The following is a 23,686-nucleotide window of genomic DNA, read 5'->3' as shown; positions in this document are numbered from 1 at the left end:
GACTGATTGTTCTCTGGCGTTGACGTTATATATTTACACGTTTGTCCAACTATTTGCGCTTATGAAATCATGCATCATGTGATAATATTAATATAAAGTGATTACAGCAGCAGATGTGAGGAATATCTGTCTGAACAACTATGTACACAAGCTTGGTATGTTGTCACTATTGCAGGAATTGATACGCACATTTGAAAGTTAGTTTGACGACATCCTTTTCTTAGAATTAGAGTGGCAGTGAGGGAATATAAAGCCATCTGTTGTAGTGGATCCGCGAAATAGTGACAATTTTTAAACACTTCCAGAGTTTGAAAACGCAACAGTTAGACACCGACGTAGGTCCAACATGATTCTATTGGTGCATGATAATGGAGAGTATTTAGTGTAAGGAGGTTAGATGTAGCGTCGTCACCGGTCTTTGCCGTAATTGTTAAGGGTTGATAGGAGTTATGTACCATGCCTGTACTCTGAAAGCTTTCTGCACTCCAAATACATTGCAAACAGGTTGGAAAGAGATGTAAAAATGTGTCCTAACCGCTTCAATGACGAGAATGCTGATGAGCGACGCCAACATCAGATACAGCCGGATTGGGAAACGGCCAAGAACGGAACGGTGTGGTTGCTCAGCAGTAACAGGTGACGCCGACAATGGAGCTACGTCACGGCCTATTGTGTCCCCAAAACTGTTGACATCACAGAACGATTACGTCAACAATCACTTGACGTCATCATCAAATCTGGCTGTCAGCACGGAACACGGCAGGCAGGCTTGTTTTTGCCGTCAGACACGCCTTGGTTTACACAGGCCAATACTGACGAGATATGGACTCGAGTTCGACTCAGGTAAACCAGACCCTCTATTCCCTGCTTGAAATACAGTCTAGAGTCGCATCTGAACAAGACATACACGCTATAAACTGGCATGAGTGTGTATCCAGGGCTTGGTCATGCGTCTGTCGGTGGTGAATCGCGCTTGTTGCGCATTTGTCCTATTGTGAAAACATGTTGACAAATTCGGAGTGGATATCTGTTTATAAGCCCAGTCTGAAACATTGTTGTTACCGGTAGGGCAGGGCATGCTTACCCTTTCGCGAACACCTGGTGTCATCATTGATTTTTAGTCATCCATTCATATAATTTTCACCACTAGTTTGCCATTTACGCTCAATGGAATGTGTTTCGGCGGATAATTGAGACTGATTGTTCTCTGGCGTTGACGTTATATATTTACACGTTTGTCCAACTATTTGCGCTTATGAAATCATGCATCATGTGATAATATTAATATAAAGTGATTACAGCAGCAGATGTGAGGAATATCTGTCTGAACAACTATGTACACAAGCTTGGTATGTTGTCACTATTGCAGGAATTGATACGCACATTTGAAAGTTAGTTTGACGACATCCTTTTCTTAGAATTAGAGTGGCAGTGAGGGAATATAAAGCCATCTGTTGTAGTGGATCCGCGAAATAGTGACAATTTTTAAACACCTCCAGAGTTTGAAAACGCAACAGTTAGACACCGACGTAGGTCCAACATGATTCTATTGGTGCATGATAATAGAGAGTATTTAGTGTAAGGAGGTTAGATGTAGCGTCGTCACCGGTCTTTGCCGTAATTGTTAAGGGTTGATAGGAGTTATGTACCATGCCTGTACTCTGAAAGCTTTCTGCACTCCAAATACATTGCAAACAGGTTGGAAAGAGATGTAAAAATGTGTCCTAACCGCTTCAATGACGAGAATGCTGATGAGCGACGCCAACATCAGATACAGACGGATTGGGAAACGGCCAAGAACGGAACGGTGTGGTTGCTCAGCAGTAACAGGTGACGCCGACAATGGAGCTACGTCACGGCCTATTGTGTCCCCAAAGCTGTTGACATCACAGAACGATTACGTCAACAATCACTTGACGTCATCATCAAATCTGGCTGTCAGCACGGAACACGGCAGGCAGGCTTGTTGCTGCCGTCAGACACGCCTGGTTTACACAGGCCAATACTGACGAGATATGGACTCGAGTTCGACTCAGGTAAACCAGCCCCTCTATTCCCTGCTTGAAATACAGTTTAGAGTCGCATCTGAACAAGACATACACGCTATAAACTGGCATGAGTGTGTATCCAGGGCTTGGTCATGCGTCTGTCGGTGGTGAATCGCGCTTGTTGCGCATTTGTCCTATTGTGAAAACATGTTGACAAATTCGGAGTGGATATCTGTTTATAAGCCCAGTCTGAAACATTGTTGTTACCGGTAGGGCAGGGCATGCTTACCCTTTCGCGAACACCTGGTGTCATCATTGATTTTTAGTCATCCATTCATATAATTTTCACCACTAGTTTGCCATTTACGCTCAATGGAATGTGTTTCGGCGGATAATTGAGACTGATTGTTCTCCGGCGTTGACGTTATATATTTACACGTTTGTCCAACTATTTGCGCTTATGAAATCATGCATCATGTGATAATATTAATATAAAGTGATTACAGCAGCAGATGTGAGGAATATCTGTCTGAACAACTATGTACACAAGCTTGGTATGTTGTCACTATTGCAGGAATTGATACGCACATTTGAAAGTTAGTTTGACGACATCCTTTTCTTAGAATTAGAGTGGCAGTGAGGGAATAAAAAGCCATCTGTTGTAGTGGATCCGCGAAATAGTGACAATTTTTAAACACTTCCAGAGTTTGAAAACGCAACAGTTAGACACCGACGTAGGTCCAACATGATTCTATTGGTGCATGATAATAGAGAGTATTTAGTGTAAGGAGGTTAGATGTAGCGTCGTCACCGGTCTTTGCCGTAATTGTTAAGGGTTGATAGGAGTTATGTACCATGCCTGTACTCTGAAAGCTTTCTGCACTCCAAATACATTGCAAACAGGTTGGAAAGAGATGTAAAAATGTGTCCTAACCGCTTCAATGACGAGAATGCTGATGAGCGACGCCAACATCAGATACAGACGGATTGGGAAACGGCCAAGAACGGAACGGTGTGGTTGCTCAGCAGTAACAGGTGACGCCGACAATGGAGCTACGTCACGGCCTATTGTGTCCCCAAAGCTGTTGACATCACAGAACGATTACGTCAACAATCACTTGACGTCATCATCAAATCTGGCTGTCAGCACGGAACACGGCAGGCAGGCTTGTTGTTGCCGTCAGACACGCCTTGGTTTACACAGGCCAATACTGACGAGATATGGACTCGAGTTCGACTCAGGTAAACCAGACCCCCTATTCCCTGCTTGAAATACAGTCTAGAGTCGCATCTGAACAAGACATACACGCTATAAACTGGCATGAGCGTGTATCCAGGGCTTGGTCATGCGTCTGTCGGTGGTGAATCGCGCTTGTTGCGCATTTGTCCTATTGTGAAAACATGTTGACAAATTCGGAGTGGATATCTGTTTATAAGCACAGTCTGAAACATTGTTGTTACCGGTAGGGCAGGGCATGCTTACCCTTTCGCGAACACCTGGTGTCATCATTGATTTTTAGTCATCCATTCATATAATTTTCACCACTAGTTTGCCATTTACGCTCAATGGAATGTGTTTCGGCGGATAATTGAGACTGATTGTTCTCTGGCGTTGACGTTATATATTTACACGTTTGTCCAACTATTTGCGCTTATGAAATCATGCATCATGTGATAATATTAATATAAAGTGATTACAGCAGCAGATGTGAGGAATATCTGTCTGAACAACTATGTACACAAGCTTGGTATGTTGTCACTATTGCAGGAATTGATACGCACATTTGAAAGTTAGTTTGACGACATCCTTTTCTTAGAATTAGAGTGGCAGTGAGGGAATATAAAGCCATCTGTTGTAGTGGATCCGCGAAATAGTGACAATTTTTAAACACTTCCAGAGTTTGAAAACGCAACAGTTAGACACCAACGTAGGTCCAACATGATTCTATTGGTGCATGATAATGGAGAGTATTTAGTGTAAGGAGGTTAGATGTAGCGTCGTCACCGGTCTTTGCCGTAATTGTTAAGGGTTGATAGGAGTTATGTACCATGCCTGTACTCTGAAAGCTTTCTGCACTCCAAATACATTGCAAACAGGTTGGAAAGAGATGTAAAAATGTGTCCTAACCGCTTCAATGACGAGAATGCTGATGAGCGACGCCAACATCAGATACAGCCGGATTGGGAAACGGCCAAGAACGGAACGGTGTGGTTGCTCAGCAGTAACAGGTGACGCCGACAATGGAGCTACGTCACGGCCTATTGTGTCCCCAAAACTGTTGACATCACAGAACGATTACGTCAACAATCACTTGACGTCATCATCAAATCTGGCTGTCAGCACGGAACACGGCAGGCAGGCTTGTTTTTGCCGTCAGACACGCCTTGGTTTACACAGGCCAATACTGACGAGATATGGACTCGAGTTCGACTCAGGTAAACCAGACCCTCTATTCCCTGCTTGAAATACAGTCTAGAGTCGCATCTGAACAAGACATACACGCTATAAACTGGCATGAGCGTGTATCCAGGGCTTGGTCATGCGTCTGTCGGTGGTGAATCGCGCTTGTTGCGCATTTGTCCTATTGTGAAAACATGTTGACAAATTCGGAGTGGATATCTGTTTATAAGCCCAGTCTGAAACATTGTTGTTACCGGTAGGGTAGGGCATGCTTACCCTTTCGCGAACACCTGGTGTCATCATTGATTTTTAGTCATCCATTCATATAATTTTCACCACTAGTTTGCCATTTACGCTCAATGGAATGTGTTTGGGCGGATAATTGAGACTGATTGTTCTCTGGCGTTGACGTTATATATTTACACGTTTGTCCAACTATTTGCGCTTATGAAATCATGCATCATGTGATAATATTAATATAAAGTGATTACAGCAGCAGATGTGAGGAATATCTGTCTGAACAACTATGTACACAAGCTTGGTATGTTGTCACTATTGCAGGAATTGATACGCACATTTGAAAGTTAGTTTGACGACATCCTTTTCTTAGAATTAGAGTGGCAGTGAGGGAATATAAAGCCATCTGTTGTAGTGGATCCGCGAAATAGTGACGATTTTTAAACACTTCCAGAGTTTGAAAACGCAACAGTTAGACACCGACGTAGGTCCAACATGATTCTATTGGTGCATGATAATAGAGAGTATTTAGTGTAAGGAGGTTAGATGTAGCGTCGTCACCGGTCTTTGCCGTAATTGTTAAGGGTTGATAGGAGTTATGTACCATGCCTGTACTCTGAAAGCTTTCTGCACTCCAAATACATTGCAAACAGGTTGGAAAGAGATGTAAAAATGTGTCCTAACCGCTTCAATGACGAGAATGCTGATGAGCGACGCCAACATCAGATACAGACGGATTGGGAAACGGCCAAGAACGGAACGGTGTGGTTGCTCAGCAGTAACAGGTGACGCCGACAATGGAGCTACGTCACGGCCTATTGTGTCCCCAAAGCTGTTGACATCACAGAACGATTACGTCAACAATCACTTGACGTCATCAGCAAATCAGGCTGTCAGCACGGAACACGGCAGGCGGGCTTGTTGCTGCCGTCAGACACGCCTGGTTTACACAGGCCAATACTGACGAGATATGGACTCGAGTTCGACTCAGGTAAACCAGACCCTCTATTCCCTGCTTGAAATACAGTTTAGAGTCGCATCTGAACAAGACATACACGCTATAAACTGGCATGAGCGTGTATCCAGGGCTTGGTCATGCGTCTGTCGGTGGTGAATCGCGCTTGTTGCGCATTTGTCCTATTGTGAAAACATGTTGACAAATTCGGAGTGGATATCTGTTTATAAGCCCAGTCTGAAACATTGTTGTTACCGGTAGGGCAGGGCATGCTTACCCTTTTTCGAACACCTGGTGTCATCATTGATTTTTAGTCATCCATTCATATAATTTTCACCACTAGTTTGCCATTTACGCTCAATGGAATGTGTTTCGGCGGATAATTGAGACTGATTGTTCTCCGGCGTTGACGTTATATATTTACACGTTTGTCCAACTATTTGCGCTTATGAAATCATGCATCATGTGATAATATTAATATAAAGTGATTACAGCAGCAGATGTGAGGAATATCTGTCTGAACAACTATGTACACAAGCTTGGTATGTTGTCACTATTGCAGGAATTGATACGCACATTTGAAAGTTAGTTTGACGACATCCTTTTCTTAGAATTAGAGTGGCAGTGAGGGAATAAAAAGCCATCTGTTGTAGTGGATCCGCGAAATAGTGACAATTTTTAAACACTTCCAGAGTTTGAAAACGCAACAGTTAGACACCGACGTAGGTCCAACATGATTCTATTGGTGCATGATAATAGAGAGTATTTAGTGTAAGGAGGTTAGATGTAGCGTCGTCACCGGTCTTTGCCGTAATTGTTAAGGGTTGATAGGAGTTATGTACCATGCCTGTACTCTGAAAGCTTTCTGCACTCCAAATACATTGCAAACAGGTTGGAAAGAGATGTAAAAATGTGTCCTAACCGCTTCAATGACGAGAATGCTGATGAGCGACGCCAACATCAGATACAGACGGATTGGGAAACGGCCAAGAACGGAACGGTGTGGTTGCTCAGCAGTAACAGGTGACGCCGACAATGGAGCTACGTCACGGCCTATTGTGTCCCCAAAGCTGTTGACATCACAGAACGATTACGTCAACAATCACTTGACGTCATCATCAAATCTGGCTGTCAGCACGGAACACGGCAGGCAGGCTTGTTGTTGCCGTCAGACACGCCTTGGTTTACACAGGCCAATACTGACGAGATATGGACTCGAGTTCGACTCAGGTAAACCAGACCCCCTATTCCCTGCTTGAAATACAGTCTAGAGTCGCATCTGAACAAGACATACACGCTATAAACTGGCATGAGCGTGTATCCAGGGCTTGGTCATGCGTCTGTCGGTGGTGAATCGCGCTTGTTGCGCATTTGTCCTATTGTGAAAACATGTTGACAAATTCGGAGTGGATATCTGTTTATAAGCACAGTCTGAAACATTGTTGTTACCGGTAGGGCAGGGCATGCTTACCCTTTCGCGAACACCTGGTGTCATCATTGATTTTTAGTCATCCATTCATATAATTTTCACCACTAGTTTGCCATTTACGCTCAATGGAATGTGTTTCGGCGGATAATTGAGACTGATTGTTCTCTGGCGTTGACGTTATATATTTACACGTTTGTCCAACTATTTGCGCTTATGAAATCATGCATCATGTGATAATATTAATATAAAGTGATTACAGCAGCAGATGTGAGGAATATCTGTCTGAACAACTATGTACACAAGCTTGGTATGTTGTCACTATTGCAGGAATTGATACGCACATTTGAAAGTTAGTTTGACGACATCCTTTTCTTAGAATTAGAGTGGCAGTGAGGGAATATAAAGCCATCTGTTGTAGTGGATCCGCGAAATAGTGACAATTTTTAAACACTTCCAGAGTTTGAAAACGCAACAGTTAGACACCGACGTAGGTCCAACATGATTCTATTGGTGCATGATAATGGAGAGTATTTAGTGTAAGGAGGTTAGATGTAGCGTCGTCACCGGTCTTTGCCGTAATTGTTAAGGGTTGATAGGAGTTATGTACCATGCCTGTACTCTGAAAGCTTTCTGCACTCCAAATACATTGCAAACAGGTTGGAAAGAGATGTAAAAATGTGTCCTAACCGCTTCAATGACGAGAATGCTGATGAGCGACGCCAACATCAGATACAGCCGGATTGGGAAACGGCCAAGAACGGAACGGTGTGGTTGCTCAGCAGTAACAGGTGACGCCGACAATGGAGCTACGTCACGGCCTATTGTGTCCCCAAAACTGTTGACATCACAGAACGATTACGTCAACAATCACTTGACGTCATCATCAAATCTGGCTGTCAGCACGGAACACGGCAGGCAGGCTTGTTTTTGCCGTCAGACACGCCTTGGTTTACACAGGCCAATACTGACGAGATATGGACTCGAGTTCGACTCAGGTAAACCAGACCCCCTATTCCCTGCTTGAAATACAGTCTAGAGTCGCATCTGAACAAGACATACACGCTATAAACTGGCATGAGCGTGTATCCAGGGCTTGGTCATGCGTCTGTCGGTGGTGAATCGCGCTTGTTGCGCATTTGTCCTATTGTGAAAACATGTTGACAAATTCGGAGTGGATATCTGTTTATAAGCACAGTCTGAAACATTGTTGTTACCGGTAGGGCAGGGCATGCTTACCCTTTCGCGAACACCTGGTGTCATCATTGATTTTTAGTCATCCATTCATATAATTTTCACCACTAGTTTGCCATTTACGCTCAATGGAATGTGTTTCGGCGGATAATTGAGACTGATTGTTCTCTGGCGTTGACGTTATATATTTACACGTTTGTCCAACTATTTGCGCTTATGAAATCATGCATCATGTGATAATATTAATATAAAGTGATTACAGCAGCAGATGTGAGGAATATCTGTCTGAACAACTATGTACACAAGCTTGGTATGTTGTCACTATTGCAGGAATTGATACGCACATTTGAAAGTTAGTTTGACGACATCCTTTTCTTAGAATTAGAGTGGCAGTGAGGGAATATAAAGCCATCTGTTGTAGTGGATCCGCGAAATAGTGACAATTTTTAAACACTTCCAGAGTTTGAAAACGCAACAGTTAGACACCGACGTAGGTCCAACATGATTCTATTGGTGCATGATAATAGAGAGTATTTAGTGTAAGGAGGTTAGATGTAGCGTCGTCACCGGTCTTTGCCGTAATTGTTAAGGGTTGATAGGAGTTATGTACCATGCCTGTACTCTGAAAGCTTTCTGCACTCCAAATACATTGCAAACAGGTTGGAAAGAGATGTAAAAATGTGTCCTAACCGCTTCAATGACGAGAATGCTGATGAGCGACGCCAACATCAGATACAGCCGGATTGGGAAACGGCCAAGAACGGAACGGTGTGGTTGCTCAGCAGTAACAGGTGACGCCGACAATGGAGCTACGTCACGGCCTATTGTGTCCCCAAAACTGTTGACATCACAGAACGATTACGTCAACAATCACTTGACGTCATCATCAAATCTGGCTGTCAGCACGGAACACGGCAGGCAGGCTTGTTTTTGCCGTCAGACACGCCTTGGTTTACACAGGCCAATACTGACGAGATATGGACTCGAGTTCGACTCAGGTAAACCAGACCCTCTATTCCCTGCTTGAAATACAGTCTAGAGTCGCATCTGAACAAGACATACACGCTATAAACTGGCATGAGCGTGTATCCAGGGCTTGGTCATGCGTCTGTCGGTGGTGAATCGCGCTTGTTGCGCATTTGTCCTATTGTGAAAACATGTTGACAAATTCGGAGTGGATATCTGTTTATAAGCCCAGTCTGAAACATTGTTGTTACCGGTAGGGCAGGGCATGCTTACCCTTTCGCGAACACCTGGTGTCATCATTGATTTTTAGTCATCCATTCATATAATTTTCACCACTAGTTTGCCATTTACGCTCAATGGAATGTGTTTGGGCGGATAATTGAGACTGATTGTTCTCTGGCGTTGACGTTATATATTTACACGTTTGTCCAACTATTTGCGCTTATGAAATCATGCATCATGTGATAATATTAATATAAAGTGATTACAGCAGCAGATGTGAGGAATATCTGTCTGAACAACTATGTACACAAGCTTGGTATGTTGTCACTATTGCAGGAATTGATACGCACATTTGAAAGTTAGTTTGACGACATCCTTTTCTTAGAATTAGAGTGGCAGTGAGGGAATATAAAGCCATCTGTTGTAGTGGATCCGCGAAATAGTGACGATTTTTAAACACTTCCAGAGTTTGAAAACGCAACAGTTAGACACCGACGTAGGTCCAACATGATTCTATTGGTGCATGATAATAGAGAGTATTTAGTGTAAGGAGGTTAGATGTAGCGTCGTCACCGGTCTTTGCCGTAATTGTTAAGGGTTGATAGGAGTTATGTACCATGCCTGTACTCTGAAAGCTTTCTGCACTCCAAATACATTGCAAACAGGTTGGAAAGAGATGTAAAAATGTGTCCTAACCGCTTCAATGACGAGAATGCTGATGAGCGACGCCAACATCAGATACAGCCGGATTGGGAAACGGCCAAGAACGGAACGGTGTGGTTGCTCAGCAGTAACAGGTGACGCCGACAATGGAGCTACGTCACGGCCTATTGTGTCCCCAAAGCTGTTGACATCACAGAACGATTACGTCAACAATCACTTGACGTCATCATCAAATCAGGCTGTCAGCACGGAACACGGCAGGCAGGCTTGTTGCTGCCGTCAGACACGCCTGGTTTACACAGGCCAATACTGACGAGATATGGACTCGAGTTCGACTCAGGTAAACCAGACCCTCTATTCCCTGCTTGAAATACAGTCTAGAGTCGCATCTGAACAAGACATACACGCTATAAACTGGCATGAGCGTGTATCCAGGGCTTGGTCATGCGTCTGTCGGTGGTGAATCGCGCTTGTTGCGCATTTGTCCTATTGTGAAAACATGTTGACAAATTCGGAGTGGATATCTGTTTATAAGCCCAGTCTGAAACATTGTTGTTACCGGTAGGGCAGGGCATGCTTACCCTTTCGCGAACACCTGGTGTCATCATTGATTTTTAGTCATCCATTCATATAATTTTCACCACTAGTTTGCCATTTACGCTCAATGGAATGTGTTTCGGCGGATAATTGAGACTGATTGTTCTCTGGCGTTGACGTTATATATTTACACGTTTGTCCAACTATTTGCGCTTATGAAATCATGCATCATGTGATAATATTAATATAAAGTGATTACAGCAGCAGATGTGAGGAATATCTGTCTGAACAACTATGTACACAAGCTTGGTATGTTGTCACTATTGCAGGAATTGATACGCACATTTGAAAGTTAGTTTGACGACATCCTTTTCTTAGAATTAGAGTGGCAGTGAGGGAATATAAAGCCAAATGTTGTAGTTGATCCGCGAAATAGTGACAATTTTTAAACACTTCCAGAGTTTGAAAACGCAACAGTTAGACACCGACGTAGGTCCAACATGATTCTATTGGTGCATGATAATAGAGAGTATTTAGTGTAAGGAGGTTAGATGTAGCGTCGTCACCGGTCTTTGCCGTAATTGTTAAGGGTTGATAGGAGTTATGTACCATGCCTGTACTCTGAAAGCTTTCTGCACTCCAAATACATTGCAAACAGGTTGGAAAGAGATGTAAAAATGTGTCCTAACCGCTTCAATGACGAGAATGCTGATGAGCGACGCCAACATCAGATACAGCCGGATTGGGAAACGGCCAAGAACGGAACGGTGTGGTTGCTCAGCAGTAACAGGTGACGCCGACAATGGAGCTACGTCACGGCCTATTGTGTCCCCAAAGCTGTTGACATCACAGAACGATTACGTCAACAATCACTTGACGTCATCATCAAATCTGGCTGTCAGCACGGAACACGGCAGGCGGGCTTGTTGCTGCCGTCAGACACGCCTGGTTTACACAGGCCAATACTGACGAGATATGGACTCGAGTTCGACTCAGGTAAACCAGACCCTCTATTCCCTGCTTGAAATACAGTCTAGAGTCGCATTTGAACAAGACATACACGCTATAAACTGGCATGAGCGTGTATCCAGGGCTTGGTCATGCGTCTGTCGGTGGTGAATCGCGCTTGTTGCGCATTTGTCCTATTGTGAAAACATGTTGACAAATTCGGAGTGGATATCTGTTTATAAGCCCAGTCTGAAACATTGTTGTTACCGGTAGGGCAGGGCATGCTTACCCTTTCGCGAACACCTGGTGTCATCATTGATTTTTAGTCATCCATTCATATAATTTTCACCACTAGTTTGCCATTTACGCTCAATGGAATGTGTTTGGGCGGATAATTGAGACTGATTGTTCTCCGGCGTTGACGTTATATATTTACACGTTTGTCCAACTATTTGCGCTTATGAAATCATGCATCATGTGATAATATTAATATAAAGTGATTACAGCAGCAGATGTGAGGAATATCTGTCTGAACAACTATGTACACAAGCTTGGTATGTTGTCACTATTGCAGGAATTGATACGCACATTTGAAAGTTAGTTTGACGACATCCTTTTCTTAGAATTAGAGTGGCAGTGAGGGAATATAAAGCCATCTGTTGTAGTGGATCCGCGAAATAGTGACAATTTTTAAACACTTCCAGAGTTTGAAAACGCAACAGTTAGACACCGACGTAGGTCCAACATGATTCTATTGGTGCATGATAATAGAGAGTATTTAGTGTAAGGAGGTTAGATGTAGCGTCGTCACCGGTCTTTGTCGTGGTTGTTAAGGGTTGATAGGAGTTATGTACCATGCCTGTACTCTGAAAGCTTTCTGCACTCCAAATACATTGCAAACAGGTTGGAAAGAGATGTAAAAATGTGTCCTAACCGCTTCAATGACGAGAATGCTGATGAGCGACGCCAACATCAGATACAGCCGGATTGGGAAACGGCCAAGAACGGAACGGTGTGGTTGCTCAGCAGTAACAGGTGACGCCGACAATGGAGCTACGTCACGGCCTATTGTGTCCCCAAAGCTGTTGACATCACAGAACGATTACGTCAACAATCACTTGACGTCATCATCAAATCTGGCTGTCAGCACGGAACACGGCAGGCGGGCTTGTTGCTGCCGTCAGACACGCCTGGTTTACACAGGCCATTACTGACGAGATATGGACTCGAGTTCGACTCAGGTAAACCAGACCCTCTATTCCCTGCTTGAAATACAGTCTAGAGTCGCATTTGAACAAGACATACACGCTATAAACTGGCATGAGCGTGTATCCAGGGCTTGGTCATGCGTCTGTCGGTGGTGAATCGCGCTTGTTGCGCATTTGTCCTATTGTGAAAACATGTTGACAAATTCGGAGTGGATATCTGTTTATAAGCCCAGTCTGAAACATTGTTGTTACCGGTAGGGCAGGGCATGCTTACCCTTTCGCGAACACCTGGTGTCATCATTGATTTTTAGTCATCCATTCATATAATTTTCACCACTAGTTTGCCATTTACGCTCAATGGAATGTGTTTGGGCGGATAATTGAGACTGATTGTTCTCTGGCGTTGACGTTATATATTTACACGTTTGTCCAACTATTTGCGCTTATGAAATCATGCATCATGTGATAATATTAATATAAAGTGATTACAGCAGCAGATGTGAGGAATATCTGTCTGAACAACTATGTACACAAGCTTGGTATGTTGTCACTATTGCAGGAATTGATACGCACATTTGAAAGTTAGTTTGACGACATCCTTTTCTTAGAATTAGAGTGGCAGTGAGGGAATATAAAGCCATCTGTTGTAGTGGATCCGCGAAATAGTGACAATTTTTAAACACTTCCAGAGTTTGAAAACGCAACAGTTAGACACCGACGTAGGTCCAACATGATTCTATTGGTGCATGATAATAGAGAGTATTTAGTGTAAGGAGGTTAGATGTAGCCTCGTCACCGGTCTTTGCCGTAATTGTTAAGGGTTGATAGGAGTTATGTACCATGCCTGTACTCTGAAAGCTTTCTGCACTCCAAATACATTGCAAACAGGTTGGAAAGAGATGTAAAAATGTGTCCTAACCGCTTCAGTGACGAGAATGCTGATGAGCGACGCCAACATCAGATACAGCCGGATTGGGAAACGGCCAAGAACGGAACGGTGTGGTTGCTCAGCAGTAACAGGTGACGCCGACAATGGAGCTACGTCACGGCCTATTGTGTCCCCAAAGCTGTTGACATCACAGAACGATTACGTCAACAATCACTTGACGTCATCATCAAATCTGGCTGTCAGCACGGAACACGGCAGGCAGGCTTGTTGTTGCCGTCAGACACGCCTTGGTTTACACAGGCCAATACTGACGAGATATGGACTCGAGTTCGACTCAGGTAAACCAGACCCTCTATTCCCTGCTTGAAATACAGTCTAGAGTCGCATCTGAACAAGACATACACGCTATAAACTGGCATGAGCGTGTATCCAGGGCTTGGTCATGCGTCTGTCGGTGGTGAATCGCGCTTGTTGCGCATTTGTCCTATTGTGAAAACATGTTGACAAATTCGGAGTGGATATCTGTTTATAAGCCCAGTCTGAAACATTGTTGTTACCGGTAGGGCAGGGCATGCTTACCCTTTCGCGAACACCTGGTGTCATCATTGATTTTTAGTCATCCATTCATATAATTTTCACCACTAGTTTGCCATTTACGCTCAATGGAATGTGTTTCGGCGGATAATTGAGACTGATTGTTCTCTGGCGTTGACGTTATATATTTACACGTTTGTCCAACTATTTGCGCTTATGAAATCATGCATCATGTGATAATATTAATATAAAGTGATTACAGCAGCAGATGTGAGGAATATCTGTCTGAACAACTATGTACACAAGCTTGGTATGTTGTCACTATTGCAGGAATTGATACGCACATTTGAAAGTTAGTTTGACGACATCCTTTTCTTAGAATTAGAGTGGCAGTGAGGGAATATAAAGCCAAATGTTGTAGTTGATCCGCGAAATAGTGACAATTTTTAAACACTTCCAGAGTTTGAAAACGCAACAGTTAGACACCGACGTAGGTCCAACATGATTCTATTGGTGCATGATAATAGAGAGTATTTAGTGTAAGGAGGTTAGATGTAGCGTCGTCACCGGTCTTTGCCGTAATTGTTAAGGGTTGATAGGAGTTATGTACCATGCCTGTACTCTGAAAGCTTTCTGCACTCCAAATACATTGCAAACAGGTTGGAAAGAGATGTAAAAATGTGTCCTAACCGCTTCAATGACGAGAATGCTGATGAGCGACGCCAACATCAGATACAGCCGGATTGGGAAACGGCCAAGAACGGAACGGTGTGGTTGCTCAGCAGTAACAGGTGACGCCGACAATGGAGCTACGTCACGGCCTATTGTGTCCCCAAAGCTGTTGACATCACAGAACGATTACGTCAACAATCACTTGACGTCATCATCAAATCAGGCTGTCAGCACGGAACACGGCAGGCGGGCTTGTTGCTGCCGTCAGACACGCCTGGTTTACACAGGCCAATACTGACGAGATATGGACTCGAGTTCGACTCAGGTAAACCAGACCCTCTATTCCCTGCTTGAAATACAGTCTAGAGTCGCATCTGAACAAGACATACACGCTATAAACTGGCATGAGCGTGTATCCAGGGCTTGGTCATGCGTCTGTCGGTGGTGAATCGCGCTTGTTGCGCATTTGTCCTATTGTGAAAACATGTTGACAAATTCGGAGTGGATATCTGTTTATAAGCCCAGTCTGAAACATTGTTGTTACCGGTAGGGCAGGGCATGCTTACCCTTTCGCGAACACCTGGTGTCATCATTGATTTTTAGTCATCCATTCATATAATTTTCACCACTAGTTTGCCATTTACGCTCAATGGAATGTGTTTCGGCGGATAATTGAGACTGATTGTTCTCTGGCGTTGACGTTATATATTTACACGTTTGTCCAACTATTTGCGCTTATGAAATCATGCATCATGTGATAATATTAATATAAAGTGATTACAGCAGCAGATGTGAGGAATATCTGTCTGAACAACTATGTACACAAGCTTGGTATGTTGTCACTATTGCAGGAATTGATACGCACATTTGAAAGTTAGTTTGACGACATCCTTTTCTTAGAATTAGAGTGGCAGTGAGGGAATATAAAGCCAAATGTTGTAGTTGATCCGCGAAATAGTGACAATTTTTAAACACTTCCAGAGTTTGAAAACGCAACAGTTAGACACCGACGTAGGTCCAACATGATTCTATTGGTGCATGATAATAGAGAGTATTTAGTGTAAGGAGGTTAGATGTAGCGTCGTCACCGGTCTTTGCCGTAATTGTTAAGGGTTGATAGGAGTTATGTACCATGCCTGTACTCTGAAAGCTTTCTGCACTCCAAATACATTGCAAACAGGTTGGAAAGAGATGTAAAAATGTGTCCTAACCGCTTCAATGACGAGAATGCTGATGAGCGACGCCAACATCAGATACAGCCGGATTGGGAAACGGCCAAGAACGGAACGGTGTGGTTGCTCAGCAGTAACAGGTGACGCCGACAATGGAGCTACGTCACGGCCTATTGTGTCCCCAAAGCTGTTGACATCACAGAACGATTACGTCAACAATCACTTGACGTCATCATCAAATCTGGCTGTCAGCACGGAACACGGCAGGCGGGCTTGTTGCTGCCGTCAGACACGCCTGGTTTACACAGGCCAATACTGACGAGATATGGACTCGAGTTCGACTCAGGTAAACCAGACCCTCTATTCCCTGCTTGAAATACAGTCTAGAGTCGCATTTGAACAAGACATACACGCTATAAACTGGCATGAGTGTGTATCCAGGGCTTGGTCATGCGTCTGTCGGTGGTGAATCGCGCTTGTTGCGCATTTGTCCTATTGTGAAAACATGTTGACAAATTCGGAGTGGATATCTGTTTATAAGCCCAGTCTGAAACATTGTTGTTACCGGTAGGGCAGGGCATGCTTACCCTTTCGCGAACACCTGGTGTCATCATTGATTTTTAGTCATCCATTCATATAATTTTCACCACTAGTTTGCCATTTACGCTCAATGGAATGTGTTTCGGCGGATAATTGAGACTGATTGTTCTCTGGCGTTGACGTTATATATTTACACGTTTGTCCAACTATTTGCGCTTATGAAATCATGCATCATGTGATAATATTAATATAAAGTGATTACAGCAGCAGATGTGAGGAATATCTGTCTGAACAACTATGTACACAAGCTTGGTATGTTGTCACTATTGCAGGAATTGATACGCACATTTGAAAGTTAGTTTGACGACATCCTTTTCTTAGAATTAGAGTGGCAGTGAGGGAATATAAAGCCATCTGTTGTAGTGGATCCGCGAAATAGTGACAATTTTTAAACACTTCCAGAGTTTGAAAACGCAACAGTTAGACACCGACGTAGGTCCAACATGATTCTATTGGTGCATGATAATAGAGAGTATTTAGTGTAAGGAGGTTAGATGTAGCCTCGTCACCGGTCTTTGCCGTAATTGTTAAGGGTTGATAGGAGTTATGTACCATGCCTGTACTCTGAAAGCTTTCTGCACTCCAAATACATTGCAAACAGGTTGGAAAGAGATGTAAAAATGTGTCCTAACCGCTTCAGTGACGAGAATGCTGATGAGCGACGCCAACATCAGATACAGCCGGATTGGGAAACGGCCAAGAACGGAACGGTGTGGTTGCTCAGCAGTAACAGGTGACGCCGACAATGGAGCTACGTCACGGCCTATTGTGTCCCCAAAGCTGTTGACATCACAGAACGATTATGTCAACAATCACTTGACGTCATCATCAAATCTGGCTGTCAGCACGGAACACGGCAGGCAGGCTTGTTGTTGCCGTCAGACACGCCTTGGTTTACACAGGCCAATACTGACGAGATATGGACTCGAGTTCGACTCAGGTAAACCAGACCCTCTATTCCCTGCTTGAAATACAGTCTAGAGTCGCATCTGAACAAGACATACACGCTATAAACTGGCATGAGCGTGTATCCAGGGCTTGGTCATGCGTCTGTCGGTGGTGAATCGCGCTTGTTGCGCATTTGTCCTATTGTGAAAACATGTTGACAAATTCGGAGTGGATATCTGTTTATAAGCCCAGTCTGAAACATTGTTGTTACCGGTAGGGCAGGGCATGCTTACCCTTTCGCGAACACCTGGTGTCATCATTGATTTTTAGTCATCCATTCATATAATTTTCACCACTAGTTTGCCATTTACGCTCAATGGAATGTGTTTGGGCGGATAATTGAGACTGATTGTTCTCTGGCGTTGACGTTATATATTTACACGTTTGTCCAACTATTTGCGCTTATGAAATCATGCATCATGTGATAATATTAATATAAAGTGATTACAGCAGCAGATGTGAGGAATATCTGTCTGAACAACTATGTACACAAGCTTGGTATGTTGTCACTATTGCAGGAATTGATACGCACATTTGAAAGTTAGTTTGACGACATCCTTTTCTTAGAATTAGAGTGGCAGTGAGGGAATATAAAGCCATCTGTTGTAGTGGATCCGCGAAATAGTGACAATTTTTAAACACTTCCAGAGTTTGAAAACGCAACAGTTAGACACCGACGTAGGTCCAACATGATTCTATTGGTGCATGATAATAGAGAGTATTTAGTGTAAGGAGGTTAGATGTAGCGTCGTCACCGGTCTTTGCCGTAATTGTTAAGGGTTGATAGGAGTTATGTACCATGCCTGTACTCTGAAAGCTTTCTGCACTCCAAATACATTGCAAACAGGTTGGAAAGAGATGTAAAAATGTGTCCTAACCGCTTCAATGACGAGAATGCTGATGAGCGACGCCAACATCAGATACAGCCGGATTGGGAAACGGCCAAGAACGGAACGGTGTGGTTGCTCAGCAGTAACAGGTGACGCCGACAATGGAGCTACGTCACGGCCTATTGTGTCCCCAAAGCTGTTGACATCACAGAACGATTACGTCAACAATCACTTGACGTCATCATCAAATCTGGCTGTCAGCACGGAACACGGCAGGCGGGCTTGTTGTTGCCGTCAGACACGCCTTGGTTTACACAGGCCAATACTGACGAGATATGGACTCGAGTTCGACTCAGGTAAACCAGACCCTCTATTCCCTGCTTGAAATACAGTCTAGAGTCGCATCTGAACAAGACATACACGCTATAAACTGGCATGAGCGTGTATCCAGGGCTTGGTCATGCGTCTGTCGGTGGTGAATCGCGCTTGTTGCGCATTTGTCCTATTGTGAAAACATGTTGACAAATTCGGAGTGGATATCTGTTTATAAGCCCAGTCTGAAACATTGTTGTTACCGGTAGGGCAGGGCATGCTTACCCTTTCGCGAACACCTGGTGTCATCATTGATTTTTAGTCATCCATTCATATAATTTTCACCACTAGTTTGCCATTTACGCTCAATGGAATGTGTTTCGGCGGATAATTGAGACTGATTGTTCTCTGGCGTTGACGTTATATATTTACACGTTTGTCCAACTATTTGCGCTTATGAAATCATGCATCATGTGATAATATTAATATAAAGTGATTACAGCAGCAGATGTGAGGAATATCTGTCTGAACAACTATGTACACAAGCTTGGTATGTTGTCACTATTGCAGGAATTGATACGCACATTTGAAAGTTAGTTTGACGACATCCTTTTCTTAGAATTAGAGTGGCAGTGAGGGAATATAAAGCCATCTGTTGTAGTGGATCCGCGAAATAGTGACAATTTTTAAACACTTCCAGAGTTTGAAAACGCAACAGTTAGACACCGACGTAGGTCCAACATGATTCTATTGGTGCATGATAATAGAGAGTATTTAGTGTAAGGAGGTTAGATGTAGCGTCGTCACCGGTCTTTGCCGTAATTGTTAAGGGTTGATAGGAGTTATGTACCATGCCTGTACTCTGAAAGCTTTCTGCACTCCAAATACATTGCAAACAGGTTGGAAAGAGATGTAAAAATAAGTCCTAACCGCTTCAATGACGAGAATGCTGATGAGCGACGCCAACATCAGATACAGACGGATTGGGAAACGGCCAAGAACGGAACGGTGTGGTTGCTCAGCAGTAACAGGTGACGCCGACAATGGAGCTACGTCACGGCCTATTGTGTCCCCAAAGCTGTTGACATCACAGAACGATTACGTCAACAATCACTTGACGTCATCAGCAAATCAGGCTGTCAGCACGGAACACGGCAGGCGGGCTTGTTGCTGCCGTCAGACACGCCTGGTTTACACAGGCCAATACTGACGAGATATGGACTCGAGTTCGACTCAGGTAAACCAGACCCTCTATTCCCTGCTTGAAATACAGTTTAGAGTCGCATCTGAACAAGACATACACGCTATAAACTGGCATGAGCGTGTATCCAGGGCTTGGTCATGCGTCTGTCGGTGGTGAATCGCGCTTGTTGCGCATTTGTCCTATTGTGAAAACATGTTGACAAATTCGGAGTGGATATCTGTTTATAAGCCCAGTCTGAAACATTGTTGTTACCGGTAGGGCAGGGCATGCTTACCCTTTCGCGAACACCTGGTGACATCCTTGATTTTTAGTCATCCATTCATATAATTTTCACCACTAGTTTGCCATTTACGCTCAATGGAATGTGTTTGGGCGGATAATTGAGACTGATTGTTCTCTGGCGTTGACGTTATATATTTACACGTTTGTCCAACTATTTGCGCTTATGAAATCATGCATCATGTGATAATATTAATATAAAGTGATTACAGCAGCAGATGTGAGGAATATCTGTCTGAACAACTATGCACACAAGCTTGGTATGTTGTCACTATTGCAGGAATTGATACGCACATTTGAAAGTTAGTTTGACGACATCCTTTTCTTAGAATTAGAGTGGCAGTGAGGGAATATAAAGCCATCTGTTGTAGTGGATCCGCGAAATAGTGACAATTTTTAAACACTTCCAGAGTTTGAAAACGCAACAGTTAGACACCGACGTAGGTCCAACATGATTCTATTGGTGCATGATAATAGAGAGTATTTAGTGTAAGGAGGTTAGATGTAGCGTCGTCACCGGTCTTTGCCGTGGTTGTTAAGGGTTGATAGGAGTTATGTACCATGCCTGTACTCTGAAAGCTTTCTGCACTCCAAATACATTGCAAACAGGTTGGAAAGAGATGTAAAAATGTGTCCTAACCGCTTCAATGACGAGAATGCTGATGAGCGACGCCAACATCAGATACAGACGGATTGGGAAACGGCCAAGAACGGAACGGTGTGGTTGCTCAGCAGTAACAGGTGACGCCGACAATGGAGCTACGTCACGGCCTATTGTGTCCCCAAAGCTGTTGACATCACAGAACGATTACGTCAACAATCACTTGACGTCATCATCAAATCAGGCTGTCAGCACGGAACACGGCAGGCGGGCTTGTTGCTGCCGTCAGACACGCCTGGTTTACACAGGCCATTACTGACGAGATATGGACTCGAGTTCGACTCAGGTAAACCAGACCCTCTATTCCCTGCTTGAAATACAGTTTAGAGTCGCATCTGAACAAGACATACACGCTATAAACTGACATGAGCGTGTATCCAGGGCTTGGTCATGCGTCTGTCGGTGGTGAATCGCGCTTGTTGCGCATTTGTCCTATTGTGAAAACATGTTGACAAATTCGGAGTGGATATCTGTTTATAAGCCCAGTCTGAAACATTGTTGTTACCGGTAGGGCAGGGCATGCTTACCCTTTCGCGAACACCTGGTGTCATCATTGATTTTTAGTCATCCATTCATATAATTTTCACCACTAGTTTGCCATTTACGCTCAATGGAATGTGTTTCGGCGGATAATTGAGACTGATTGTTCTCTGGCGTTGACGTTATATATTTACACGTTTGTCCAACTATTTGCGCTTATGAAATCATGCATCATGTGATAATATTAATATAAAGTGATTACAGCAGCAGATGTGAGGAATATCTGTCTGAACAACTATGTACACAAGCTTGGTATGTTGTCACTATTGCAGGAATTGATACGCACTTTTGAAAGTTAGTTTGACGACATCCTTTTCTTAGAATTAGAGTTGCAGTGAGGGAATATAAAGCCATCTGTTGTAGTGGATCCGCGAAATAGTGACAATTTTTAAACACTTCCAGAGTGGAGCTACGTCATGGCCTATTGTGTCCCCAAAGCTGTTGACATCACAGAACGATTACGTCAACAATCACTTGACGCCATCATCAAATCAGGCTGTCAGCACGGAACACGGCAGGCGGGCTTGTTGCTGCCGTCAGACACGCCTTGGTTTACACAGGCCAATACTGACGAGATATGGACTCGAGTTCGACTCAGGTAAACCAGACCCTCTATTCCCTGCTTGAAATACAATTTCGAGTCGCATCTGAAGAAGACATACACGCTATAAACTGGCATGAGCGTGTATCCAGGGCTTGGTCATGCGTCTGTCGGTGGTGAATCGCGCTTGTTGCGCATTTGTCCTATTGTGAAAACATGTTGACAAATTCGGAGTCAATATCTGTTTGAAAGCCCAGTCTGAAACATTGTTGTTACCGGTAGGGCAGGGCATGCTTACCCTTTCGCGAACACCTGGTGTCATCATTGATTTTTAGTCATCCATTCATATAATTTTACGCTCAAAGGTACGTGTTTCGGCGGATAATTGAGACTGATTGTTCTCTGGCGTTGACGTTATATATTTACACGTTTGTCCAACTATTTGCGCTTATGAAATCATGCATCATGTGATAATATTAATATAAAGTGATTACAGCAGCAGATGTGAGGAATATCTGTCTGAACAACTATGTACACAAGCTTGGTATGTTGTCACTATTGCAGGAATTGATACGCACATTTGAAAGTTAGTTTGACGACATCCTTTTCTTAGAATTAGAGTGGCAGTGAGGGAATATAAAGCCATCTGTTGTAGTGGATCCGCGAAATAGTGACAATTTTTAAACACTTCCAGAGTTTGAAAACGCAACAGTTAGACACCGACGTAGGTCCAACATGATTCTATTGGTGCATGATAATAGAGAGTATTTAGTGTAAGGAGGTTAGATGTAGCGTCGTCACCGGTCTTTGCCGTAATTGTTAAGGGTTGATAGGAGTTATGTACCATGCCTGTACTCTGAAAGCTTTCTGCACTCCAAATACATTGCAAACAGGTTGGAAAGAGATGTAAAAATGTGTCCTAACCGCTTCAATGACGAGAATGCTGATGAGCGACGCCAACATCAGATACAGACGGATTGGGAAACGGCCAAGAACGGAACGGTGTGGTTGCTCAGCAGTAACAGGTGACGCCGACAATGGAGCTACGTCACGGCCTATTGTGTCCCCAAAGCTGTTGACATCACAGAACGATTACGTCAACAATCACTTGACGTCATCATCAAATCTGGCTGTCAGCACGGAACACGGCAGGCGGGCTTGTTGTTGCCGTCAGACACGCCTGGTTTACACAGGCCAATACTGACGAGATATGGACTCGAGTTCGACTCGGGTAAACCAGACCCTCGATTCCCTGCTTGAAATACAGTTTAGAGTCGCATCTGAACAAGACATACACGCTATAAACTGGCATGAGCGTGTATCCAGGGCTTGGTCATGCGTCTGTCGGTGGTGAATCGCGCTTGTTGCGCATTTGTCCTATTGTGAAAACATGTTGACAAATTCGGAGTGGATATCTGTTTATAAGCCCAGTCTGAAACATTGTTGTTACCGGTAGGGCAGGGCATGCTTACCCTTTCGCGAACACCTGGTGACATCATTGATTTTTAGTCATCCATTCATATAATTTTCACCACTAGTTTGCCATTTACGCTCAATGGAATGTGTTTCGGCGGATAATTGAGACTGATTGTTCTCTGGCGTTGACGTTATATATTTACACGTTTGTCCAACTATTTGCGCTTATGAAATCATGCATCATGTGATAATATTAATATAAAGTGATTACAGCAGCAGATGTGAGGAATATCTGTCTGAACAACTATGTACACAAGCTTGGTATGTTGTCACTATTGCAGGA

At 43.7% G+C, this 23,686-nt stretch overlaps 1 protein-coding gene and 1 long non-coding RNA gene across 2 annotated transcripts; both read left to right on the top strand.

Annotated features, from left to right (window-relative positions):
* Positions 1-11,019: 11,019 nt before the first annotated feature.
* LOC125377988 lies at positions 11,020-13,239 on the top strand. The gene is made up of 2 exons (XR_007219953.1): positions 11,020-11,585; positions 12,441-13,239. It is a non-coding gene; the product is annotated as an uncharacterized LOC125377988 (long non-coding RNA).
* Positions 13,240-21,206: 7,967 nt separating this feature from the next.
* On the top strand, positions 21,207-23,153 carry LOC125377987. The gene is made up of 2 exons (XM_048392379.1): positions 21,207-21,984; positions 22,821-23,153. Exons 1-2 carry the CDS (start codon positions 21,803-21,805, stop codon positions 22,954-22,956), a joined length of 318 nt encoding a protein of 105 aa, XP_048248336.1. The 5' UTR covers positions 21,207-21,802; the 3' UTR covers positions 22,957-23,153.
* The last annotated feature ends 533 nt before the right edge of the window (positions 23,154-23,686 follow it).

Source organism: Haliotis rufescens, unplaced genomic scaffold, assembly GCF_023055435.1.
Source record: "Haliotis rufescens isolate VD_foot unplaced genomic scaffold, xgHalRufe1.0.p SCAF_11, whole genome shotgun sequence".
NCBI classification, from domain to species: domain Eukaryota; kingdom Metazoa; phylum Mollusca; class Gastropoda; order Lepetellida; family Haliotidae; genus Haliotis; species Haliotis rufescens.
This window is presented reverse-complemented; position numbering and strand designations above follow the sequence as displayed.